General features: G+C 36.2%; 3 protein-coding genes, 2 non-coding genes and 2 pseudogenes across 5 annotated transcripts; 5 read left to right on the forward strand and 2 right to left on the reverse strand.

The window, feature by feature from the left end:
• Positions 1–121: 121 nt before the first annotated feature.
• On the reverse strand, positions 122–7,592 carry LOC125202807 (protein NLP8-like; annotated as a pseudogene).
• Positions 7,593–8,320: 728 nt separating this feature from the next.
• Positions 8,321–8,832, forward strand: LOC148931485 (uncharacterized; annotated as a pseudogene).
• Positions 8,833–11,142: 2,310 nt separating this feature from the next.
• Positions 11,143–13,187, forward strand: LOC125206164 (hypothetical protein At1g04090-like). The gene is made up of 2 exons (XM_048105455.2): positions 11,143–11,346; positions 11,439–13,187. Exons 1-2 carry the CDS (start codon positions 11,223–11,225, stop codon positions 12,989–12,991), a joined length of 1,677 nt encoding a protein of 558 aa, XP_047961412.1. The 5' UTR covers positions 11,143–11,222; the 3' UTR covers positions 12,992–13,187.
• Positions 13,188–13,945: 758 nt separating this feature from the next.
• Positions 13,946–14,181, forward strand: LOC148931486 (RNase MRP). The gene has a single exon (XR_016136063.1).
• A 1,739-nt stretch (positions 14,182–15,920) lies between these two features.
• Positions 15,921–16,168, forward strand: LOC148931487 (RNase MRP). The gene has a single exon (XR_016136062.1).
• Positions 16,169–18,725: 2,557 nt separating this feature from the next.
• On the forward strand, positions 18,726–20,991 carry LOC125202759 (UPSTREAM OF FLC protein (DUF966)). Its single transcript, XM_089064289.1, has 7 exons — positions 18,726–18,830; positions 19,135–19,290; positions 19,375–19,444; positions 19,525–19,640; positions 19,739–20,420; positions 20,517–20,627; positions 20,705–20,991. Exons 2-7 carry the CDS (start codon positions 19,155–19,157, stop codon positions 20,853–20,855), a joined length of 1,266 nt encoding a protein of 421 aa, XP_088920415.1. The 5' UTR covers positions 18,726–18,830; positions 19,135–19,154; the 3' UTR covers positions 20,856–20,991.
• Positions 20,992–21,316: 325 nt separating this feature from the next.
• Positions 21,317–26,319, reverse strand: LOC125223784 (serine/threonine-protein phosphatase PP2A-2 catalytic subunit-like). Its single transcript, XM_048127082.2, has 11 exons — positions 25,991–26,319; positions 25,317–25,373; positions 24,927–25,010; positions 24,745–24,816; positions 24,310–24,381; positions 23,548–23,588; positions 22,669–22,735; positions 22,248–22,439; positions 22,058–22,147; positions 21,872–21,979; positions 21,317–21,748 (listed from the first exon to the last, which is right to left on the reverse strand). Exons 1-11 carry the CDS (start codon positions 26,081–26,083, stop codon positions 21,683–21,685), a joined length of 942 nt encoding a protein of 313 aa, XP_047983039.1. The 5' UTR covers positions 26,084–26,319; the 3' UTR covers positions 21,317–21,682.
• Between the last annotated feature and the right edge of the window lie 92 nt (positions 26,320–26,411).

Genomic DNA, 26,411 nt, shown 5'->3' on the forward strand with positions numbered 1-26,411 from the left:
AATTTGAATTCTATAATTATAGGGATAGAATTTAACTAATTTATTTTGTTTCCCTATAATTAATCCATGACCATGGTGTTAAATTTAATTAATTATTATAATATATTTCAAATAAAAGTACTCATACGATTAATGCAAGTGGAACAAATTTGAATTCCATCATTGTAGAGATAGAATTTAACTAATTTATTTTATTTTCCTATAAATAATCCATGAATATGGTATTAAATTTATTTAATTATCACATGTTAATTATCACACCGTTAATTAATCATGTTGATAGTATAATAGTAGCATCTAAATGTTCAAATGCCAAGAGTTGATGCTCTACACTTGTTTTCATATTGATGGGAAGAAAGATCTCAAGTATATAGTCGTTGTTACCATTATACATAGATCTTATTCTGATGGCTAGGCCTGTCAAAATAGATACCGGGTATTGGATACCCAATATCCAAACCCAAAAAATCGAGTAACTGGATACCCAAAATCCGAAAAATCGAGTTTCGGATCGGGATCGGGTATTGAGAATTTGGATTTTTCGGATAGCGGATAATCCGATACCCGATCGGGTATACCCGAATTATCCGATTTTAATATATAATGTATTTTTTTTATTTTTAAATATGAGCCGACTGTTCATATTACTAATCATATTTTAAATAATTAAATATTAGATATTAGCCGACTGTTCATATAACTAATCATATACTTATATAATTAAATATTAGGATTAATGACTATTACTGAGTCTGAGTTACTGCACATACACGCCTCCTTTTCCTCTCCTGCTCTCCCTCCGTCGCCGCCGCCGCCGCCTCCTCCTCCCCCAGCGCCGGCTGCAACATCTCTCCCTTCTCCTGCTCTCTTGCCTGCGCTGCAGGCCATACTGCCCAGCCACTGCCATCCACCGCCGCCACCTTCTACCTCCGTAGCTCGTCCATCAGTGAAGGTAAAACTTTATTTTGTTATGTTAATGAGTTAGATTATGTTAATGGCTTGGATTATTGTCTAGTAATCAATAATATATTATATTGAGTCAAGGTATTCGGCATACGATCACGAAAATTAGATTACATAACTTGCATCTTAATTTAAATAGTAAATAGTTGTTGCATATTAGGAACTCTATACTCTGAATATGTACATTAATTGTTAACTAAAAACAGTTGCTTAAAAATTCAAAGTCATTCAAGCTTCTGAAATAGTAATTCTTATTGTTAATGTTATTGTGTCATATCATTGCCTATTACTTTTAATGTAAATACTTAGCATATTAATGATTGTGACTTGGCAACAATATATATAATTATACATGGAGAGTTAGAGACATTATTGGAAGATGTACATTTTATGTTTAGTGTCGTTTTATTATGTGTATTTAAATACGAGTATAACTTTTCCATACTATTCTATAATTGTAGGATGTCTAAAAGACCAAGTGGAAGCGCACCTATCATATCTAAGCCTATGGACACACAACAAGATAGCAATATCAACATGATTCTAAATGACCAAGATTTAGAAGATGTGTCCATATTAAAGGATATGGAAATGGAAGAGAACAATGTAGATGCCGGTGTTGATCAATCACGCAAAAAGAAGAAAAAAATTGAGATAAAGAAGGAGCCAAGATCCCTTCTTTGGAAGGATTATGATAGAGTGAAGGTTATGGCAGGCAATCCTCCTATTAAAGTGGTGAAAGGAAAGTGCAAAAGATGTGACGTTCTAATTGCAGCTGACCGGCGCTGGTGTGGAACTAATGGTTTAAAAAACCATACCATTGCTTGTTTGAAGAAGAAGGCACAAGAGGACGACAACAATAAAGGACAAACTATGTTGAACTATGTCGAAGATGCAAATGGTGGCAATTCATCTTTGACTAGTTGGAAGTTTGACCAAAAGGAGGGTAGACTTTCACTTTGCGAGATGATCATCCTCGATGAGCAACCATTCAGGATGGTGGAGTACGTGGGTTTTAGAAGATTCTGTCAAACTAATTGTCCACAACTTCAACTTCCTTCAAGACAAACAATAAGAACCGATTGTGTGAAGTTGTTCCTTGAGCGCAAACAAGGTTTGGCTAGATATTTCAAGAGAGAGGGCATGGGCAGAGTTTCTATCACCAGTGACTGTTGGACGGGTGGGAATAACTCAAATTACATTTGTGTTACTGCACACTTTATTGACAAGGAGTGGAGATTGCATAAGAGGATAATCAGTTTTGCCTTGATTGAAAGTCATAAGGGGGCAGACGCTGGTGAATCTATAATCACAACGTTGAAGGAGTGGGGATTGACATCTCTCTTGTGTTGCACTATGGACAATGCAATTCTAAATGATGGAGCTATTGAAGATGTCAAGTCTTACTTGAACAAGTTTAATACCAATGTTTTGGATGATAAGTACTTTCACATGCGTTGTGCGGGTCACATTCTTAACATAGTTGTTCAATTTGGTTTGGAAGAAATTGACACGTCAATACGCCGAGTTAGGGAGGCCGTCAAGTGGATCACAACTTCATCACAAAGAAGTTCACAATGTGCTAAGGTGGTGAATATTCTTGCGGACATGATTGATTCGAAGAAGGCATTATGCTTAGATGTCCCCACTCGCTGGAACTCTACTTATTTGATGCTTCAGTCTGCCATACCTTATGAAGAGACATTTCAGCTCTATAGTCAGATGTATCCATCTTATAGAAAAGATTTGAGTCAAAAGAAGCACAATGATGAATTCATTGGATTGCTTGAAAAACATGACTGGATCTGTGTGAAGAAGATGATTGAATACTTACGGAAGTTCTACGAGTTGACTGTCCTCATGTCTGGCACCAAATATCCAACTTCACACATTTTTTTTGCTGAAATGTCTGATATTTTTTATCTCATTTCAACATTGGAGATTAGTGAAGATCATGACATAAAATTGATGGCCATGAAGATGAGATAAATACTTAATTTTTTTCATTGACCACAGGTTAGTACTCCCTCCGTCCCATTAAAGATGACCCACTTTTCTTTTTGGTTTGTCCCAACCAAGATGACCTATTACTTAAAATGGAAACCCTTTTATCTCTACTTTATCCCCTCTCTCTTACTTTACTCTCTCCATTTAACACGCAAAATAAAGTTGCATAAAATCCCGTGCCGCCCAAGAAATGGGTCATCTTCCTTGGGACGGAGGGAGTAATACATTACATCTTATTAAATACAATTATTCAATTTCATTTTTTTAAAAATAATAGGGCAAAGATTGGAAAATATTGGGCGGAGGATATGGAATTAAATCCAAGGATGAACAGGATTTTATACATTGCTGCCGTGCTTGATCCGAGACAAAAAAAATGAGTCACGTAGAGACATGCTTCAAGTCAATTTATGGAGATACACGAGGGGAAATCATGGTCAGAGATGTTACATACTCATTGAATGAGATGTTTGACTATTATGTGGCACAGAGAGAGGCTCGAAAACCGTCTCAACGGCAAAGAGATGGTCGCGATGAGGCTGAAAATCAAGGGCGATCTGTTTTCCGAGGAACGTGTAGTCTCGTGGTCTTAAGAGGGAAGCGGCAGACCAACAAGTTTAATGAGCTTCCTGTTTATCTTACTGAAAACACTCACATCGAGGAGAACGATGGCGTGGACCACTTTGATATCTTGAAGTGGTGGTCGGAGAATTCACGTTACCCCGTTCTAAGTGAGATGACAAGGGATATTTTGGCTATTCCTATTTCTAGTGTTGCATCTGAATGTGCATTTAGCTTGGGAGGTCGTATTCTCACTCCATATAGAAGCTCATTAGCTCATTGTATGGTTGAGGTTTTAGTTTGTGCTTCAGATTGGTTGAAGAGTATTGACTTGGAAAAGAAATATAATGAAGACATGTTTGAAGATTTAGGCAACATTGGACTTGAAGAGTATCAAAGTGGTAAGTTATATTCATTAAATTTTAATTTTTTATATATTATACATTTATACTTATTTGAACTTCTTTTATTGTTTATCCATGTAGTATTAGCCACCGTTGGAGTTCGAGATGATGGTCCACTTTGCCACAATAAAGATGATTAGATGGAGATTGATGGATTTTTTTTTTGGACTTTTGATATTATCAATTTTGAATCTTTGATGGTTATTGTAGATGGAGGTTATTGTCAGATCTTATGAATTGTGATGGCTATTGTCTTATTGAACTTATGACTCATTGAATTATGATGGTCTGACCCAATGATGGACGCAGGATACAAAGTCCGTGGGGTCGGACGGAATACTTATAAAATATTTTAAAAACTAAAAAACTTATTTACGGAAGCCCAAATCTCCAACTTAGTCCAAATTTCAAAATACTAAATCACACTTTTATGAAGTATATTACTTTTATAATAAAATAAATTAATAGAATACAAAATTTATATCTATTTATAGTAAAAGTAAAATAAAACTCTTATAACCAGTTAGAAAAATGTCAAAATGGACTCCTAATGCCGAATAGAGGTTGCACAAGTTAAATACATTTACTTTTATCTTTTGACTTAAATATTTATTTTTAAAAATCTGTATTTAAATATATTTATAAAATAATTATGTGACGAGTTATCAATAAATTTTAAAATCAATAAATTAGAATGGAATTATCCTTGAAAATAGAAATTATAAACATAATTATCATTTATAGTTTTAATAACAGTAGTAGTAACTAACCTAGCCTATTTCATTAAATAAGCCCACGGAGTTAAAACTAGGCCACAAATTTAGCCCATTACGTTAAAAAACAAAAGAGTTGAAACGTTGTCTTCTTCGTCAAAACTGTCTGCGGCTCTCTACCTCCCCCTTTCCGTCTCTCTCTTCTTTTCTTCCGACTGATTCTCCTCAGTCTCCTTTTATTTTCCGGAAATGGACAATCAAGTGCCCTGGTGGGGATCTACCTCACAGGGTCAAGGCAGGGCTGCGTGGGGTCGGAGGTCCATGAAATGAAAATTCCGGCACCTCTCGACGGACTCCGGTGGGGTCGGTCGACCCCACTCGACCCCACCTGGGTCCGTCATTGGTCTGACCCTCTTGAAAATTATCCTAATTTAGATAGCCAACGATTTGCAAAAGTCATCCCATGTCTTGGTTCTTTCATTCTTTGTGTGCATCTGGATCATTTAGTTTGATAGAAACTTAGGGTTTTTATATTATTAATGTTTTGACATGTGAGCAAATAATGAAAATATTTTATTATGTGAATGCAAGCCAGAATTGAGGTCTATTGAAACGAGAAAATTAGATAAGGTGGAAGATGATGATAAGTGATTAAATATAGTGTAGGAATCTTGATATGGTTATAGTTATTTTTTCTTAAATACTATTTCAAGTGTATTAAATTAGGACTACATGTTTATATTTCTAAAAGTTTGAAGTTAATATTTTTTTTTTGAAAAAAGTCAAAATTGAAATTGAAATCGGGACTGGATACCCGATCATTCGGGACTGGATATCCGAGTCGGGTAATTGGGTACCCGAAATAAAATTCGAATCGGGTATCAGATACTATATTTTGGGAAATTCGGGATCGGGTACCCGAAATTTTCGGATCGGGTATCCGCGGGTACCCGATTTGACTGGCCTACTGATGGCTATGGCAGCATTTAGGCCAAATTTACGAGCATGGTGAACAAGTAGATAATCGTTAACATGGTATTCCTTCACATCTGGATAAAAGAAGGGCATATTTGATTGAAGTGATTTTCCAACAATACCTTGTCCTTTCTCAAGATAATGTTAAGCACATGCATGTACAAAACTTTCCATATCTTTGTCATTTATGTAACAAGCATTATCCTCAACGCAGAGAACATATTTCTCATTAAGACCTGCACTATATCTCCTAGAAGACATCCTCATAGTTTCATCATTAGTCTCTTCCATGTAACTACATGGGATCCATGTTAGTGCAAGAGGAAGCTGATGCGTTTGACAAATAACACGTAAAACATCTTTTATCTCAGCTGAAATGGCCCTTTGGTCCCTGGAGAGAGTCTGGAATAAATATTTTGTTACGTAACTTAATCCACCATGCTTCTAAAAGAATGTATGAGTAACCAAAACAAAGGTTGGAGGCAAACCTGAGGACAAATCTTAGGAGGCACCTTGGTCCTTAGATCCACAACCTGTAAAAGGTTGGACGCAAGCATTAACATGTAATCACAATTTATTAGAACCACATATATCTCAAATTATGTAAAATCAATAAAGAGGAATTATAAAAGAAGTTTGACTAGATTATCACTTGCATCTTTTGTTATAACCAAATGAATTTTAAGGCCCCAACATATATAACAAATATTGTACAACTTCTTATAATAAAAAGAAAAAAAAATCATATAACTAAATAAGGACCAAGAATCTTACTTGTGTAGTTATGTTTTCATAATAAATCATAATATTACACATCAATCCATTAAAACTTTATCCTATGATATGTTATCATATAGTGAATATTATCATATATGGAGAGTGAGAGAAACTGACCTCTAATGCTTGGCAAATAGTTTTCATTTCCAAATCAAAACTATACTTTTCTTTCTTGGTAACCAACTCTAACACAGCACAACACGACCTTCCAAGTGAATCATCCTCAAAAATAGGTAAGGCAATAGACCCTCGAATCTCATGATCAGATGCATGTTTCATCCTCATGTACTCGGTCTTATTGTAGTACATCACATTTGAAGTCCACTCTGGAGTCCTTGACGTAAAAACACGACCGGGAAGCCCCAGAAAAGAACCTAATTTTGGCTCTATTGAAAAGGTGAATAACTCAGACACTTCACGGTATCCAGAAAGTTGATGGTCTGACAAATAAGGTTGTTCACCGCGTGCTTAAGATGTGCTTGCTCCCACTCTTAACTGGGACCCAAATTTGGGCTAAAGTCCCCTTGCTTTGAGCATTCTCTCGGCCAGTGGTAGTAGCATAGGAGACCTTGGGATGACGGTATTCCCCAGGTCACCCACTATATATTGATGGCACCGAGTTTTGATCAAACTAGCATTGTGATCAGTAGAATCTGTACGAAGAGGCAATTGGTTTTCACCAGGAGGAAAGCCTAATGGATCTCTACAATAGGATAAACTTCCCATGATATCCCATTCACTAGGGGATTTCCTGGATCATGTGGACTGAAGTTCAACCCATTAAAAGGTGACATAGCTGGGGACAAGACGGAATGGGGATAAATCTGGTCAACTAAATTACCAGAGTTGTCACACCATCGAGATTGTGCAGCAAAATTCATCAATTCAGCAATGTTATTAGATGAATTATCCAAATTCATGGCCTGCACAAAAACCTCCATCTGTGCCAAGTCCATATCTTCCATCTAGCCCCGTGGAATTACCTCCATTTAACTTAAAACTACCGATCAAGTAATTAGTATCCGGAAAAAAGAAAATGTTAGAGTATTTTCGAGACATTCAAAATGAAACCGAGTTTCCAAAATCCCATTATTGGTGTAGATCCTCTTGAAATTGAGACCATATCTCCCAATCCCAAACCACAAACTCTTTCCAAATTGTTAAAACCACAACTCATGCCCTTGAACAAGTCTAATTGGCAGCTTCAGGTCTGAACTTAGAAGTTGAAAGATCTGATAACCAAAAAGTTGAATATTTCAATAATAGAAAAATGTAGAGATGTGAATTTTCAAAACAAAATAATAGGAGTATATCAGATTACTAGTATGCAATATAAAACAAGGTAGTGCATTAGCTGAGATGATTGTGAGAGCGAAACTTATTATATGAGACAAAGCTCCTATGGTTCATAAACATTGTTTGAAAGCTGTTGATCGGAGTTTGCGTGACCTTATGACAGTATGCAATGAGTTGAGCATGGAGATGCCATTTGGTGGGAAAACGGTTGTTTTGGGGGGTGATTCCAGACAGATTTTACCGGTTGTGCCTAATGGTAGTCGACAAGATATTGTGAATGCTACTATTAACTCATCGTATCTATGGAGTAGTTGCAAATTTTTGAGGTTGACTAACAATATGAGACTTCTTAGAATTAAATCTGGTGAGGAAGCGTCGAAATTGAAGGATTTTTCTGAGTGGGTGGCGTCAATTGGAGATGGGGTTATTGGGGGTCCTAATGATGGTGAAGTCAATATTGATCTTCCTACTGATATTGTATTGGCCGAGAGTGGTGATCCTCTACAAAACATTGTTAAATCTATTTATCCTTCATATATGGACAACAAATATTTAAGCTGCCATTTGCATGATCGAGCTATACTTGCTCCAACGTTGGATGTGGTTGACTTGGTTAATCAATATATGATTTCTTTGGATCAATCGGATGGTCGTGTTTATTTGAGCTCAGATAGCATATCTAAGTCTGATCAAACCTCTAATGGTTTTGCGGAGATACATTCAGTAGAATTTTTGAATAATCTTAAGTGCTATGGTACACCAAATCATGAGTTGTTGTTGAAGGTTGGTACTCCTGTTATGTTGTTAAGAAACATAGATTCTGCTAATGGACTGTGTAATGGAACACGATTGATCATTACACGTCTAGGTGATCATGTTTTAGAAGCCAAAGTCTTGAGTGCTGATAACCAAGGTAATAAAGTGTTGATTCCTCGGATGTCAGTAACGCCTTCTTACTAGGTTGCCATTCAAATTTCAACGTCGACAATTTCCTTTGTCGGTGTCATATGCTATGACAATTAACAAGAGCCAAGGCCAATCTTTTGCGCATGTGGGGTTATTTTTTAAAAAAACGTGTCTTCAGCCACAACCAATTGTATGTTGCTGTGTCTAGAGTTACAAGTCGTGAGGATTGAAGACTTTAGTTTGGGATGATGAACTTAATAGTACTGTGTGTTCTACTATAAATGTTGTTTACAAATAAGTTTTTCAAAACGTATGAATTATTGTTTTGTAATTTACTCTATAGTAATATATTTATATTTAACAAATTTGTTTTACTGTTGAACTATATATGACTTTTTCCCCATGTTATCAACGTTTGTTCACAATTAATTTATTACAGATCCAACAAATTTAACCAACAACTTATGCATAAGCTTTTGTAAATAATTATGAATATTATCTATGTTACATAAATTTTACCCACAATATTATATTTTTAAAATAGTTCAATGTTCCGTGCATAGCACGGGTGAGATACTAGTTTATCATAAAAATTAAGATTGTTTTACGACAGATCTATTGCCGTTCAGAGATATTGATAGAGTTACTGAGTTTAACTACCATCGCCGATTCGGTCCAGAAAATGGTCGAAGGTTTCGATTCTGGAATCAAAATTGTAAACATGGGCCTATCCGAAATATGCTTTGTGGGGCAAGTGGTCTGATTTAAGTTCGTAGAAAATAAAATTGAAAATCAATGACTAATCGCCGATTCCTAGGGTTACAAAGCTAGGTCTATGTAGGGGTATATTCGGCTATTGTCTACATGCATGATGCATCTATTCGTCATAAAATTGGTAGTTTTCTTATATAAATCGGCGATTTTAATTGAAAACATTGATTTTCATTGATTTTGTGAAATCAGTAGATTTGAAAGTTCGGTTCAGCCTTATTGAATTATCTAAGAAAGCTAAAAGCTAAAGTAATGTAATTTTCATTTATTCTACCTAAAGATCAATTGATTGCGCTTACGTAAACAGTGAGCTTTGAAAATTTTGCATAAGTTCTTGGTAAATTAAGCTTAAATAGTTGGAGGGTTGTTAGACCTCAACCTTTTGAACTAAAATAACACTAATAACTTGACTTGGAGATTTTTTCTATTGTCATTTTTCAAAAAAGCAAGCAAGGAAAAGAATGGAAGACTTGAATCAACTGACAAAGGAAAAGTGAAAATAAAGCGAACACGATTCATTACTTGAAGTAAGTTGTAACGGACAAACTGCGGTAACTCCAAAATTTAATGAGTGCACATCAATTATGCGTATATGGTATGATGATATATATCGTTTAATAAAATCGAAATTCAAATGGGCACCATTATTAGTGATTTTAGACCTGCATTAAAAACTTATCATTTAGATAAGGAACTGTGTTAATCATTATCATATCATTATATGTAATTGCAATAAAATAAACACCCTTATCAAAATATTAACATATATATTCATAATCATCATGATTGTCCAACTCGCGACAGCGACTCGGCCATCACTAATGTTAGGAAAATATTAGTAGTCACACGATCACTAATATTTTCGTGAGAAACAATCATATGAAATCTTATACTGCCTTCGTCCATAAAAAATAGACAGTTTTAAATGATATAAATTTTAATACGTAATTGATAAAATAAGAGAGAGTAGCAGAAAATGTGGTGCAAATAGTGTTAGTGAATTATTATGACAATAGATTAGTAATTGGCTAATCATTTAGGAGGGTTGTGGACTAGTGTGACTACTTGTCTCTATGTGTATATATCATTGTCTGTTAGTTATGCTATTTAATTTCATAAGTTCACCGCGTATCGAAAATCGTTCGTGCACACACGACACAGTGCAGAACTGCAGTCTGTGACATAAAAAGTCAGAATTCTATTGAAGTATGAACCCATAGAATATGTTTGAATTAATTATCTATATATACCAACTTGAATGAGTGGACTTTCATAGTTGCATAATGCATAGTGTGGAGGCATGGCATATACACGACTATATTTATGCAATAATTCCATAATGTGTCATTGATTTTTACCTAATATGCTCACCCAGTAATTAAAATTAATCACAAAATAATGTTTCTTCCTGACTGACCAACCACCCCAGAAATCTGTACCTATTTAACAACCTTCGCCGTATTAAACAATGTTCTCTATTAAAGCATACTAATAAATTAGTTCCCAAAACGCTATGATAATCATGAATTAATCATTAATTGAACGAGTACAACAAATATACCATTTCTGATGCGATTCTCCACAATTTAATCAAAATCACATGTCAATAGTTACGTTCAAAACAATGCCTATACAAAGAGTTAAATCTTGCACGAAATCCAACCAAACCCCAAAAGTAATCTTGCTTGGCACTTGGTTTTTGTACCTCTTTGTTTGCATATATTCCATTTCATGATGTCCAATTTGTCTCGTCCGTGGTCCTTCAACATTATCCCATTTTCTCCACACATTTATTTCTTTTTTAAAAAAAAATTAATTATATATTTTTTTTACAGTTTAGAACAAAATCATGGGAAGTGGAACATTATATATGTGTAGCAAGATCAGTGGCATTTTCAAGAAAAAAAAGAAGAAGCCTCTTCCAATCGAAACACCATTCGTGCTCCCATCTGCATTGCCGTCGTGGCCTGCAGGTTTTCATTATTTTCGGTGTTAAATTGTGTGTGATCAACAATCACCATGATTCAACACATTTTACTCTGTTTCCTCCTCTGTTTTGGCTCAGGTGAAGGCTTCGCAACCGGAACCATCGACCTCGGAGGCTTGCAGATTCGCGAAGTCTCCACCTTCGCCAAAATCTGGGCCGCAAAAGAAGGCGGCCCGGACAACCTCGGGGCCGCCTTCTTCGAGCCCAATGCAATCCCCGATGGCTTCTTCATGCTCGGCAGCTACAGCCAGCCCAACAACAAGCCCCTCTCCGCCTCTGTTCTCGTCGCCGCCGCCACCTCCGCCGCAGTGTTGAAGCCGCCGACTGATTACACGCTTGTTTGGAGCAGTGAGGGTTTGAAGATAAACCAAGACGGGGCTGCCTACATTTGGCTCCCGACTCCTCCCGACGGGTACAGGGCCGTCGGGAGCGTCGTCACGAGCTCCCCCGCCAAGCCCGCGCTCGACAAGATCCGCTGCGTCCGCGCGGATCTCACGGATAGCGTCGAGCGCGAGGATTGGATTTGGGGGAACTCGAGTGGGTTCAGTGTCTACACGTCAAGGCCTAAAAACAGGGGCCGTGAGGGTTTGGGGGTTCCAACCAACACATTTTTAGCTCTGAAAAATGGATCTGATTTTGGTGTAGTCTGCTTGAAGAATGCTGCAGCTGCTGCCAATGTTAAAAAGGAAGATGATTCTGATGAGATTAAGGTCACAGCAATGCCTGATTCTGATCAGATCAAGGCTCTGATTGAGACATATTCCCCACGCATATATTTCCATCCTGATGAGCAATACCTCCCTTCCTCGGTCACATGGTTCTTCCAAAACGGCGCGCTTCTGTACACGAAAGGGGAGGAGTCGAAGCCCGTTCCCATCGATGCAGCGGGCTCGAATCTTCCCCAAGGAGGAGGCAATGATGGATTGTACTGGATCGATCTCCCGGCCGACAATGCAGCGAGGGAGAGAGTCAAAAAGGGTGATTTATCAACTGCAAATGCCTACATTCATGTGAAGCCGATGTTTGGTGGCACGTTCACCGACCTCGTCTTCTGGATCTTCTACCCTTTCAACGGCGCAGCAAAGGCTAAAGTGGAGTTCTTGAACATTGGCCTAGGCAAAATCGGCGAGCACGTTGGTGATTGGGAGCATGTGACTTTAAGGATCAGCAACATGGATGGGGAGCTGAAAAGGATGTATTTTGCACAGCATAGCAAGGGGGAGTGGGTGGATGCCTCGGGGTTGGAGTTCGCGGACGGGAATAGGCCGGTGGCGTACGCGTCTTTGCACGGGCACGCGGCCTACCACAAGGCCGGGCTGGTGCTGTCGGGGAACGGGAGCGTTGGGATAAGGAATGATAGTGGGAAGGGGAAGATGTTCATGGATTGTGGGGTGAGGTATGAGGTTATAAGCGACGGCGAGCCGGGGTGGGTGGAGTATAGGAGGGAGTGGGGCCCGAAGATAAGCTATAGCTTTGATGATGAAGTGAGGAAGGTGGAGAAGGTGTTGCCGGGGAAGCTCAAGAGTGCGTTTGATAAGGCTGTGAGGAGTTTGCCTAATGAGGTGTTGGGGGAGGAAGGGCCTACTGGGCCTAAGGGGAAGGATAGTTGGCTTGGTGATGAGAGAAGTTAGTTTCTCAATTGAATAGTATTAGTTACTTGTAGTAAATTTTAATTTATGTTTGCTTCTTGTGTTTTTTTTGAGTTGCATTCAAAGAAGATGCATGTGAGTGTAGAGTTTTTCTATTAAAAATCTGCAGGTGTTTTAGTAGTATTTTAATTTTTGAGAAATGCATAAATGAAAAGTGAGATCACATGATTTGTCTGAAGTAAGGTGGAGACAGTTTATCTAATTTGATGGAATGGATCATCCTAACTACTTTCTTTTTGGGAACGGTTTGAAATACGTATGAACTTTTAAGGCATCCATTATAATATACCCTTAATAAAGTGTTGTGGGAGTCATGACATGATTTGTAAAGTCTTAAGGTTTAGTCATATTTGGCTAAATAAGTTTGAATAATGAGAAGGAATGTTTGGATTTTGTGAACTACTACAAAATAATTAAAAAAAACCTCACATTTTTACACAATTACAATTGCAATGAACTCTCACGTAAAGTAACTAATGTGATGATGAATTATGATCAGAGAATGTACTTATCCTCATGAACTTAACGATAAGCAATACTCCACTATGTACAATTAAGGTTCACTATAATTTAAAGGAATCTTTCCCAACTATATAAATGAAAAAAGAAAATCTCACTTTAATAAAATAAAATTTTAAAGTGAAAGGTGTACCTAGGAAACCTCCAAATTGTCATGATTGAGTTGACAAAATGTTTTTCCCACCCACCACTATCTAATTAGTGCTGATTTTTCCTGAAACGACGGCAATATGGAGTTTGTTGGTATAACTTTTATCATGTATATTTACTATTACGAATTTACAAGCGTCAATCCTTGAAACGGTAAACGAAGAAGTGAGAAAAGCAAAATAACAATAAGTTTGTACCACATCGAAAAAAGAGTAATGGTTATCGAGGTTATTAAGCTACAAGCTCCGTGTCATAGTTATCATGCCAATGCCATTGGATGGAGTGAGAGGATTGAGGCCCATTATTAAATGGGCTGAATCCAGGAAAGTCCCCGGGCCACAATCCGTAGAGATTACGGGCTTGGAAACAAGTAAATCTCATTGGCGGCGGTCCTTGGGCTGAGACGCGGCTGCTGCCATGGGTGAAAATTTGGCCAATTACACAGTTATTCACTTGGCCCAATCTAATTGGGCTAACTGAACGGGGCTTACATTCCAATGGCTCAAATTAGGGGTGGGTAGGTACGGTATACCTTACCGATATCATCATATCCTTATTTTCGGTATGACGAATATTCATACCAATACTGAACCTCATTTTCGGTATACCGTATCGAAGTTCGGTATACCTTACTTTTGCGGTATAACTGACTTTAATTTTAAAAATAAATTAAATATAATTTATTCATAATTATATTAATATTTCACAATAGATTTTATATATAATTGTGTTTATATTTTTGTGGTATATACCAAATTTTGGTATGCAGCGGTATATCGCGGTATTTGAAAACTCATACCGTTACCTTACCGGAATCTTTCAGTAAGGTATCATACCGTACCGAAAGTCACGGTATACCGAAAATTCGGTATTTTCGGTATTTTTTTCGGTACGATAAGGCCGGTATTTTGGTATTTTTCCCCATCCCTAGATAAAATCACAATATTAAAAATGGTTTCTATTTAGTTAGTTATTTTTTAAGCTTTACTTATAAATTCATATTAAGGTTATGCACTAAATAATTAATAAACTAAATTTTAAAGCTTAGTTTAAGGCCACACTAGTGTCCTAAAAATTGTTAGCCGAAAGTTGATATAAAAATAAGTAGGTATAAAGTTAATTAGTTTAGCATAATATGACGTCATTTAACGGTCTGCAATAGGCAGTTGTTTTGGAGACGTTCGATAGCATCACATAACTAAGTTTATTTAAGCTATGTTATTACTAAAATTTGTATAATTGTAACAACTTAATAGCTTAGTGATTTATAAGTAGATTTTAAAGGTAACGTGCAAACCAATTTGACAAATTTACAGCCAAATACAATTTCATAATGGAATTTTGAACGAAAACACATTATTGATAAGTTCCTTTAGAAAGCGACCAAACACGAGACTAGAAAATTTGATAAAATTAATTTGCAATTTGTTTTAGTGGAAATATGCAAACTCTGATTTTGTTGTCAAAGTGGAGTACTATTTTTTATACTTTATTTCATCTCCAAGTATAAATTGAACCTTAGGATCTGATTTATTTTAAATCAATTTTAGTCAGGAATGAATATTATGTAGACCTCCAAAATAGTGTTCCCCATTTGAGTTGAGATTATGTTTATGTCCATGAGACCATGTCCATGAGACAGTGACTTGGTTGCAAACTTGACTTTAGCCATCATAAAAGTTAGTTTTGGTATATTTATTAAAAATTTGATTAGAAAAAGTTAGTGGAAAACAAAAAATAAAATAAGTCTTAAACCCCCCCCCCCCCCCCCAACTAATCCACTGGTCTGTAGACTATAGTAGATGTTAGTAATTCCTAAGTAATGACTCTTATATTGAAGTTACATGTTACAGTTTGAATAAACTTTTAACTCTGCCAATATATGTGAATCAGTCCTAAACTTGTGTGATGATAAATTGATAATGGAATGAACTCATATTTCATGAATTGAAGTATAAATGAAAAAAAAGAAGAAAATCTCACTTTTAATAGAATAAAAGGTTCAAATTGATAGATGGAATACGTCCAAATTGTCATGATTGAGTTAACAAATGTTTTTTCCCAACACCAGCAATACATAAATTCTATGTTCAGCATGAAGATTTATTTAGGTTTTTGATTATTACTTAAAAACTACAAAAGAAGAATTGAGAAAAGAAAAATAGTGAAAATTTGTCCCACATCGGAAAAAGAGCTGTATTATGATGTCTTTATATGATAGATGCAGTAATAAGTAGACAACTTGCCATTGGATTAAGTGAAAGTGTTGTGGGCCGTGTAAACGGGCCGAACCCAGGAAAGTCCCCGGGCCACCTGCCGCAGAGATGCGGGCTTGGAAACAAGCAAAGCCCATGGGCCGGTGATCCTCGGCTGAGACGCGTGCGGAGCCTTCGTGGTCACTGCCCATGGGTGATATTTGGCCAACGCTACAGTTATTCACTTGGCCCAATCTAATTGGGCTAACTGAACGGGGCTTATACTCCAATGGCTTCTTTTTTTCCCCCCCAATATCTAGTTATTTTTCAAGTTTTTGGTTACACGCCATATTATTAACGAGGATGAAATTTATTACTACTAATAAATTAGTTATAGTGCGTAAAAAAAAAGAAAAAATACCTTTACTTATTTATATACTCCCTCCGTCCACTAACAATAGATCACAATTTCTATTTTTGGCCGTCAAAAAAAAAAAGATCACAGTTATTTATGGTAAATTTTCAACAAATTATAACCCTACAAATCATTCCATTAATACTATTTCTCACTTACTTTTTCCCCTTCTCTCTTACTCCCCCCGTCCCCGATTAAGAGTCACATTTTTCCATTTCGGTCCGTTTCCAATTAAAAGTCACACTTCCTACTTACTATATTTGTTACACACAAAAAGTCAAAGAGGTCCCACATTCCACTACCTAACTCCATTTATTTTACACATTCAAACACTTCCTTAAAATTCGTGCCCGGTCAAAGTGTGATTCTTAATCGGAGACGGAGGGAGTACTTTTTTCCCTTCTCTCTTATTTTACCAATTCTACATTAAAACCCGTGTCATACACAAAGTGATCTATTGTTTGTTGAGGGAGTAGTTATTTTTCAAGTTTTTTTTATAACACGCCATATCAATTATCATTCACGAGGATGAAATTTGTTACTCTACTAATAAATTAGTTATAGTGCGTAAAAACATACTTTCTCTTATTTATCTAGTTATTTTTTTAAGTTTTTGGTTACCAGCTACACTATTAAGTATTAACGATGATGAAATTTGTTACTACTAATAAAAGAGTTACGGTGTGCAAACCAAAATCACACGTTGATAAATCAGAAGCATAATATATGTATTGATTCCATTATTCATGATAAAGTACTATTTGAAAGACTAACACCCAAATTCCAAAGATTTAATTATGCTATCCCGATCATTATTTTCCTAGCGTGAGAGGGGAAGATACTTTCCTTTTTACCGGTAGTCGCGAGGAGGCCTTTGAACCCGACACCGTGGTTGTAACTATGTGCCCTAATCTTCTGAGCTATAGGACGCACCAGTCTCCATTGGCTATGTTTTTGGGAGTATCCTCGAAAAGAAGAATTTTTCCTCTATCCCAACATTCTATGTTACGAAGGTGTGAATATGCATTTATTCATGTATATTTGTTTTGAGTAATATGATAAATTAGTTAAATAACCAAAATTAATGTTAATATTTTATGTTATAAATTTTGATGGAATAGTTAAATATGAATTTATTTAACTTTGTAATTACTAAAATATACCAAACCAAACACTGATGATTCTAAACTCTCGTCATCCTAAGCAGCTATTCAATCTAACAAAGAATTTCATAATTTAAAGTTGGTTCATCTTTTTTTCTTGGCTGAATTTGATGCCCCGTCACAATCATATCAATTGTAATAACTGTTTGAAAATGAATGACTAACACTAACTTTACAAGAAACAAAAATTTATGATTAAGGTTAACCAATTGCCAATAAATCATAATTCCATGCAAAACCCATCTCGCTCACTCCAATATTTGCAAATCAATTTATTTTTTAATTTTCATATAAGTTGAAAATTTCACATTTTTATGAAAACATCCACTTCAGACTGATTTTTCAAGTTACCTACTTATATCTAACTATATAGTCTTGTAGATGTGCGTCATCGTACGTGTCTCTTGTTATTTATATAAGGGGAAGGAGATTACTTGAGTTGTATATAAAAATTGTGTAGTTCCTTTGTTCTCTTATTGTCAATGTATAAAAAATTACACCAATTATAAATATTTCACCTTAATTATTTAATAATTTCTTTTGAACAATTACATGAATGGACATATATTCCTGTCCGTGCATTCGTGTATTTGTGCGTTGAATTTAATTTTTTTACATATTATAATTGTGACTATTTTTATCATTATTATAATTCAATGTGATATCCAATTTTGACTTTGCAGATGACAGTTAATATATGTGATGATTATGATATTAGAGACGGTCGCTTAACAGTCGACTCTACTGCAGTTCGGCACCATTGACTATTATACGTACATATTTAGGAAATTAATCACCATATTCCAATCACTAAATACACAAAAATCACTAAAAAAAATATCCATATTGCCATGCACTACAATTTTTAAATATTCACCCATTAATAGTATAATTTCCACGGCTTTATGCAATTTACAATATGTATAATGCAATGTACCTCCGAATTGTCATTAATTACTTAATGATGACGCAGATCTTCTCAAACTAAATCATATTGTAAAAAATAAATGCAATTTTCTATAGTAAGACGCAATTTAAATAAAAAAGAACCCCAGATCTATTTCCATCTTAATAATATACCCTACGATTAGATACTAGGAAAGTCATTAAACATAAATAATGCATGCATATATTAATATCAAGGTGACTTTATAATTAAAAAAAAGTTGGTCAAAAAGCTGCCGAATATAAATAACAATACACTCCGAAATGAGATGAGTAGACCAAGTTCACCAAATTTATAGATTCTTATAGTTATAGATCTATTCCAAGCCCCATATTAGTATATAACAAAACCATAATCCACCAAACCAATCTAATCTCCCTCACTGTCTGTGTTTTTCCTTGCAGAAAGTGAAGCAAGAGATCACAATTATATTGTAATGATCTCTTTATCCCATGATCGTTTTGATTCTAGCAAGAATTTCTATTTTTTTGCATTATAAAATAAGAGTATGTTATGTATGTCGTTGTAGGCCTGCAATAATTGATGCATGCATGTTTTTTACTGATTATTTTAATCTGACTCTTGTGTTTATTTTATTTTGTTTATGTTTATGTTTTCCTGAGCATTAGAATTCTTTCTTGTTTTTGTTCCATTTCCCAAAAAAGTGTAATAGTAAGAGAGTGTATAGTTTATTCAGAAGCCTAAAAAGGAGACAGTTTTGTTGTTTTTGTTGGCAGAGCTTTTGAGAGAAGGATTAATGGAGATACAACAGCAAGGTGGCACTGAAGTGAGGAGGCTTCATATCGTCTATTTTCTGAGTCGAAAGGGTCGTATCGAACACCCTCATCTCATTCGAGTCCATCACCTCTCTAGAAATGGCGTTCGATTGCGAGGTTTGTTTGTCAGTCTGTTAATTTTGAACTCACAAAACCATGTGTTAGTGTGTATATATATGTATATGACATTGTGAGATGCAGATGTGAAGAGATGGCTGGCGGAGCTGCGTGGGAAGGAGATACCGGAGTCGTTTTCATGGTCATACAAGAGGTTTGCTTTTTTATGAAAGTAGGAAATTTGGAGATTTTATGTTTTTTTTTGGTGAGATTTTGATTGATTTTATTGTGCAGGAGATATAAGACAGGATATGTGTGGCAGGATTTGCTAGATGATGATCTCATTACTCCCATTTCAGACAATGAGTATGTACTAAAAGGATCTGAGATTTCATCCATCAATGTTAAAGGTTGTTATTATGATTGATTTATTTGGTTTATAGTTAATGGAATTGGATTTGTTTGTGTTTCTCAAAATTGAATCTTTTGTTGTGGGATGATGATGCAGAGTATCCATACACAGAGGAGAAGTGTGATAGCAATAGAAAAGATGAGTTATCTTTAGAGCATGAGGATAATAAGGCCTTATGCAAAGTAGAAAATCAGACACAACCAACAGATGCCTTGGTTGATGTCTCAACGAAACCGCCGTCTGAAATCGAAGAGGAGTCGCCTTCTTTTGGCTCGGAGACATCCACATTCACAGATGACTCAGGAAAAGCTGAGATGGAGAAAAGTTCAGACACGGTTACACAAGAAAAGCCGACGGTGAAAGAAAAGGTAAGCCGCCTTGCGCCTTTTTACTCGACACTTTTGATGAGGAGGAGCAAGAAGAGGAGCAAGAATATCGTGGTTGATGAAAAGAGTGTTGCATCCACTGCTCCTGAGGCGGAGGCCGGGGCTGTGGCTGTCGAGTCATGCAAGAACGTGGCATCATCGGAGCCTCAGTGCACGAAGAGCAAGAGCAGCAAATCAAATTTGCTCAAGAGCCTGATCACTTGTGGGGATGTAGGGACGAAGGATTCCGCGGTCTTACCAGTGAAGAAGCAGAACAAGCCTTTCCTGAGCACGTGTTCGAGTGAGGTGGAGAATGTTCGTTCAGACGCGTTGTGCAGAAGGGATAGCGGCTTCGGAGGCTCTCAGAGGGTGTTTGGGAATTTTAATTGGACTCAGAGAGACTTTAGTAGAAGGTATTTCTTGCTATTTATAAATTATAATAATGTTGTTAACTTGCTCTATGGAAAAATGATGAATGATTGGTGTGTGATGATCTTGAATTATGACAGAAGGAGTGTTGATGGGATTGAGGATTTGAAGTGGAGCTATAGTAGTAAATCAGCAGAGCAGAAAGCAGCTTGTGCTACTGCTTATAAGCCAATGAGCGGGCCGAATTGCTCGTGAGTAGATGCTGTTTTCTTGAGTCTTTTATCAGGGGAGGCACCCGAATGTAACAATGTGTTCGTTTGTGTTGCAGGCAATGCGGGAAGGTGTTCAAGCCGGAGAAGATGCATGCGCATATGAAGTCTTGCAAGGGGATGAAAGCTATTTCGAAATGTGGTGCTGCTGATAAACCATCAAAAGGAAGCGGGGACTCATTTTTTGGCCATTTTGTGACTCATTCATAGTGCTTACTCTACACAGTGCTCCACTAACTAAAGGCAAATTTCATAGGCAGAGAGAAATGTAAAGCGATCCAATGCTCCTAGTCTAAAGATTTGCATTTCGATAAATTTAGAAGTATTCAACACTATATTATGTGAATCATCTTACTTGTGTGTATGTGTATGAGACAGACAGAGAAAGAGAGACATTATCCATCACTTAGTGAATACGATGAAGGAATACTGATAACTGACAGTGCAAAATTAGTAATTGTCGATTCATTCAAGAAAATGAAAAATAAAAAACAGTGAACTACAGAATCACTTAACAAGGAATGAAGAGAGTACTAAAAAACAAAGCAATGCAAACAACTCACTAGGCTTAGAAATCCTGCATATAAATTCCAAGAAGTTCATAGATTCAAACAGATACTAAGATTTGAGACAAAAAAAGGTCTATATGAAGATTTGAATAAGCTTGAAGATTTTTAACCAACAAAATGAAAAGGATTAAATTGACAGAAATTGTGCATTAGTTCCACAAACACACCTGTCCTCCAAATGGCAGTGACTCAAAAGGATAAATAGGAAAAGATAATTAACACATCAAAAATTTATAGAACATAATACACATAATCATCCCCTATATTCCAAGTTCCCAGTCTCTAGACCCTAAGATAGGTTAGAATATAACTTTTCAACACTCGGAGCCTCTCATCTTGCATGCATCTTCATCTTGCACCACCTTCAAATAGGCTGAATGACTTGAACCTCAAATCTCAGGCAACGATCATGCAAGCACACCCCAAACTGACACATCATATAGACGAAAGAGTTCACAAGTATCAGAGCTACAAGAAATAGTCGGGTGTCCTCCGAGTTACATCAGGTTCTCCTCTCCTTGGAGCTGGCTCAAACTACATAGATAAAGTCACAATGAACATCATCAATCAACTGCTACAGCCTACATGCACCAATCTGGAGACCTATAATTGTTTTTTGCAGAAAATTATCATACTGCATGAGAATAGAGGCAAAACCTGGATAAATGTATGCTCCCTGCAATCATCAACTTCCAAAATGGATGCCATATTACCACAACGATAACAATAGTTTGGTGCACTAAATATAGTGACAACCTTTTGCTCCTGTGGACAAATCAAAGTCAAGGATGAAAATCCATTCCAATTCATGGCAGGACAGAAAGAAAAAGGTCAAATATTTACATGAGCCCAGTTATATCCTTCCATAACCAGTTGATGAGCTCTAGCAATTAACTTTAGGTTGTTGCTGTGGTTGAATTGCTCTGATATGTCCTGACGAATAAGTAGGCATAATTGAAGGAGGAATTAGTAAGTTAAGTCAAGGTCTTCAAGGAAGAATGAAAACCAGAAACTTCATCAGGCGGACAAATACCTGCCCAAACGTGTATCCAGCACCACGAGGAGATATACCCCAACCACAACGATCATCAGGATCAGACCACAAAAGATCACACATCGGACCTTCATGTGGAACTTCTTGAACACGGTCGAAGTTTCTTATGTTGTCAAGGGTCTCAATAGACGGGGACAATCCACCATGCAGACAAAATATTTCAGATTCAACCTACACAAAGATGACTATCAGATTCGATTCAATTGCAAGCACAATAACAACAATCTGGGTGCATATAAACAATGATTGAAATCCTTCAGTCCTTAAAAAACAGGTTTGGCGGGGTTAATAACAAAAGCAATCTTGCAATCACTGTTGAAACACTCCTGATATCAAACATGGCAGTGAAAAACTTTGAAATAATATTATTGAGGATGAGAGGGTTCTACGAAGTACGAACCAATGCAGTCAGGGGAAAATAATCAAACAGGTCGGTGAATATCTTCCAAACATTAGCATTTCCATACCTATAACAAAAGAGAGATTTTCAAGGCATTAGTATTTATGAAGGATGGAAATACTTGTGCATATTAGGCAACTCAATTAAAGAGGTTGTAAAGCATCCTTGTGACGTTACAGATACTCATATACATCACTGTGGTAATACATGACAGATATAAGTTATAGAAAACTGGAGCCACTAACGTATCTACCAGGCCAACATATTTCAGAAACTACTAAGAATTTACTTGCTCTAAGCCTTCTTTTCTCAGATGCAATACTCCCTCCATCTCATTAAAATTGTCCTTGAGACCCGGTAATGGATATTAAGAAACAAGTAGTAGTTTATAATTAAATAGGAGAGAGAATGTAACTTTTGTTGAAGATATATTGGTCCAAAAAGTATGAAAGAGAGAACTACAGTAATAAATTAGGAGAAGATAGACAAAAAAACAAGTGGGGCCACAATGGCATGTGGTGTTTGTTATGTTTTGAATTTCCAATTTAGGTAGTGACCTATTGAATGGGGCGTCCAGATAAGGTAAGGTGGCCTATTGAAAATTTGAAATGGGACATAGGATGATAGGAAGTATTATTTAGACAGATATGATGAATTGATGATAGACAAGAATCTCCCAAGTAACATATCATGGAAACAGGAAACCAACTATAAATCACACCAAATAAATCTATGACGAGATCATATCATAATCTTTGGTAAGGAAAGATTCCCTTAACAATGACACTAGGCAAGCATACTTTGCCAGACTATTCAAGCTTAAGATTTCAACATATGTAAACAATCGTAGAACGTATGAAAAAGGGTAAAAAAACTCACTTGCGCAAACATTCATCATAAAAACCATATACTTGAGTAATCTGCAAGGATGAGAAAAAAAAGTAGTCAGGCAATAGTATATGGATTTTAGTTTAAGGACTGAACTATTACATTAAAAAAGGGCAAGTAACTAAAACAACAATAGTTCTAATGAATATTAAAATAAATAATTAAAGTTCCTTGGACGGCGAAGAACATACAGAAAGGTATGAATAATATAAAGAGCCAGTTAGATGAACACATATCCTGGGACAAATAAAGTAGTCCTGATACAAACAGCTAACTAAAAGAAAAAGGATGATTGGACAAAACTCAGGAAACAACGAAACCTGGATCTATAGCATTAGCTCCCCAACAGAGAGGTCAGGCTGTCAGCAATCTCAAACTTTAAGACTAGATCCAAATTTGGTTTTAACAAATGTTAGTAGTCCAATGCCACGCAAAACATCTTCTAATGTCATTATCTCAGTTGCAATGACGCTTTACCACAAAAAAGAATCTGGTATTAACTGTTAAAAGTTAGCTGCAGCACAAACAAAACTCATATTAACCATTCAAAATCAGCTGCACATACAATCAGAAGATAATATAATGTTAATAGAATAAAATGCACAAGGAAGCTATTGAAACACGTATTTTCTCGCTTAATGAGGTTGATATGTCAATTTCGAACAAACTCAATAAATTTGTAAAATTAAAAACAGGTTCCAAGCACTTTAAATATATAAAGAGGAATAATAATAAACAAAAAATAATCAGTACCTGTCTACTTTCATGGTTTCCTCTCAGAATAGTGATACGTTGAGGATAGCGCACTTTTAAAGCCACCAATAGCTGTAAAATAAGAGCATCTCTATAAAGATGTTTTTATAAAGCATTTGAAGGTGCACAGCACAAGAATATTCAGGGTGGCACTGGAGGAAAGGACAGCAAATAGAAAGGGGAAGATGAGTGTAGAATACAAGTAGAAGTAGAAGATGCAAATCTCTAAGAAAACTATTCAACACCTACCAACTATCTCCTAAAATTTAAAGATGCTATAGGGATGATTCTAAAACCAGCGTCATTAGGATTGTTCTTAGAGTTAAAATTTTCACTTATTAATGCCCAAATAAAGTTATCAACATCGTTCCCCATCAATACAGAAGTAATATATATAGATAATTCAAAAATAGCAGTAACTGGACTTGTTCTTACAGTGACAGTCTCCACTGAATAATACCCCCGATCAACATAATCTCCCATGAAGAGATAGTTTGTGTCTGGACACTGTCCAAATGAAAGATGAAATAATATGAGAAACTACTCAAGCATTAGCATACACTTTTAACTGAAAGTAAAAAATAAAAGATAGCAAACTATAATGCACAAAGCAATACCTTCCCTCCGATGCGGAATAGTTCAGCAAGATCATGAAATTGACCATGAATATCACCACAAATTGTCACAGGGCTTCTCACTGGCTGCAGCAACAAAGAAAGCAAGATAGCATTTCATATTATACAGTTTTCATATATATCCTCAAATTACCCAGAAAAAAAAGGACATTGAGCCACCTCAGTGAAGGGCAGAGATCAAGTATTACTAAAACTCCAACTTACAGTGATATATAAAATGTAGGAATGTAGTGAGAAAAAAAAAAGAAACCGCTTTTGCAAAAGTAAAACAGCTTAGATAGTCATAGATGAACTCATAGTATATTTAAAAATGCTAGTAAAAATTAAACAGAAAGATGCATGTTAAAAAAACTAGAGAAAAAAAAATTATACCTGAACATTACTCTCCTCCATTAGTATCTCCTTGGCCTTCTCGCATAAGGTCCGAACCTACACTCAGCATATAACCAACACTCAAACTACAATACTAATTTTCATCTCCATGATGATTAACTGAAAAAGATTACACAAATAAAACCGAAAATGCAACACACTTGAAAGGAGAGATCATACAATAGGGTCAATCCATCAGAAAATATAGACAACCATGCCACAAATTCTTAATCAATCTGCGCTACTAAGGTTGACCACTCAAAGGAATGACCATAAGGATCATGAATTCGAACTCTCTTATCAACTAAGAATAATCTACCGAGTCCCCATTTCTCACTTAAAAGAAGGATCAAAATCTCAATCAGCTCTCCATTAGTTACAGTAAAAAGTCTACTATCTCTCCCTCATTTCTGATAAGTCCGTGGACAAGACAGCGAGTTCATGATACGCTTTCAGCAGTCATTTCCAATAAATTCCATTAATATCCAATAAGCCCTACGATAAAGTTATCTACTTTGAGCAATATAACGAATTAAGCATCCGCATATACCTCTAAACTTGTCAAATTCACCAATCGGTACAAATTGACCAGATCCGTAAAATTCAAACTTACGAGAATCCAAACAGAAAATCAACAAAAGCCTTGAAAATTAACAAATAAACGAAGAAATTACATCTGGCTCTGATAAAGGCTTGCACTGGTTGAGCTGAGCAATCTGCTCGTCCAGATTCCCATGTGTGTTCTCCGCCACCAGATCCGCGCTCATCTTGCTCCTTCCTCCTTCTAGTTTCAGATCCACTGTAATTCAATCGCCGCCGCCTCCCCACCACCGAAAATTGGCGCCTCGGGAGGATATGAGTTCACCACTAGGGCAAATTTGGGGAAGTGAGAAAGTGTTGGGATAAAGATATACAGGATTCAGTGAATCTAGAGAGAGAAAGAGTAGGAGAGGGAAACGAGAACTCGCGAAGAGGGAGAAATCGAGGAAGAGAAGATTGAACTTAAAGAAATGGTCGATCTAATCGTTTTGAATTTTGATTTCTTTTTACTGTTTAATCATTTCTCATACTTCGAATTCATTTCATCGGGGTAAT

The sequence above is a fragment of the Salvia hispanica genome, chromosome 2, assembly GCF_029641045.1.
Source record: "Salvia hispanica isolate PSC_SH4W2 chromosome 2, Shi_PSC_v1, whole genome shotgun sequence".
In the NCBI taxonomy this organism is placed as follows: domain Eukaryota; kingdom Viridiplantae; phylum Streptophyta; class Magnoliopsida; order Lamiales; family Lamiaceae; genus Salvia; species Salvia hispanica.

Bases quoted from the DNA above. Each gene is read 5' to 3' on its own strand.
- LOC125206164 (XM_048105455.2), top strand. From the start codon at position 11,223: ATGGGAAGTGGAACATTATATATGTGTAGCAAGATCAGTGGCATTTTC. The intron at 11,347-11,438 runs GTTTTCATTATT...GTTTTGGCTCAG, and splicing joins ATTGCCGTCGTGGCCTGCAG to GTGAAGGCTTCGCAACCGGA.
- LOC125202759 (XM_089064289.1), top strand. From the start codon at position 19,155: ATGGAGATACAACAGCAAGGTGGCACTGAAGTGAGGAGGCTTCATATC. The intron at 19,641-19,738 runs GTTGTTATTATG...ATGATGATGCAG, and splicing joins TTCATCCATCAATGTTAAAG to AGTATCCATACACAGAGGAG. The intron at 20,628-20,704 runs GTGAGTAGATGC...TTTGTGTTGCAG, and splicing joins ATGAGCGGGCCGAATTGCTC to GCAATGCGGGAAGGTGTTCA.
- LOC125223784 (XM_048127082.2), bottom strand. From the start codon at position 26,083: ATGAGCGCGGATCTGGTGGCGGAGAACACACATGGGAATCTGGACGAG. The intron at 24,817-24,926 runs GTATTGCTTTGT...TCATTTGGACAG, and splicing joins TATTCCGCATCGGAGGGAAG to TGTCCAGACACAAACTATCT. The intron at 21,749-21,871 runs GTTTTGCCTCTA...TTATCTATGTAG, and splicing joins GGGAGCATACATTTATCCAG to TTTGAGCCAGCTCCAAGGAG.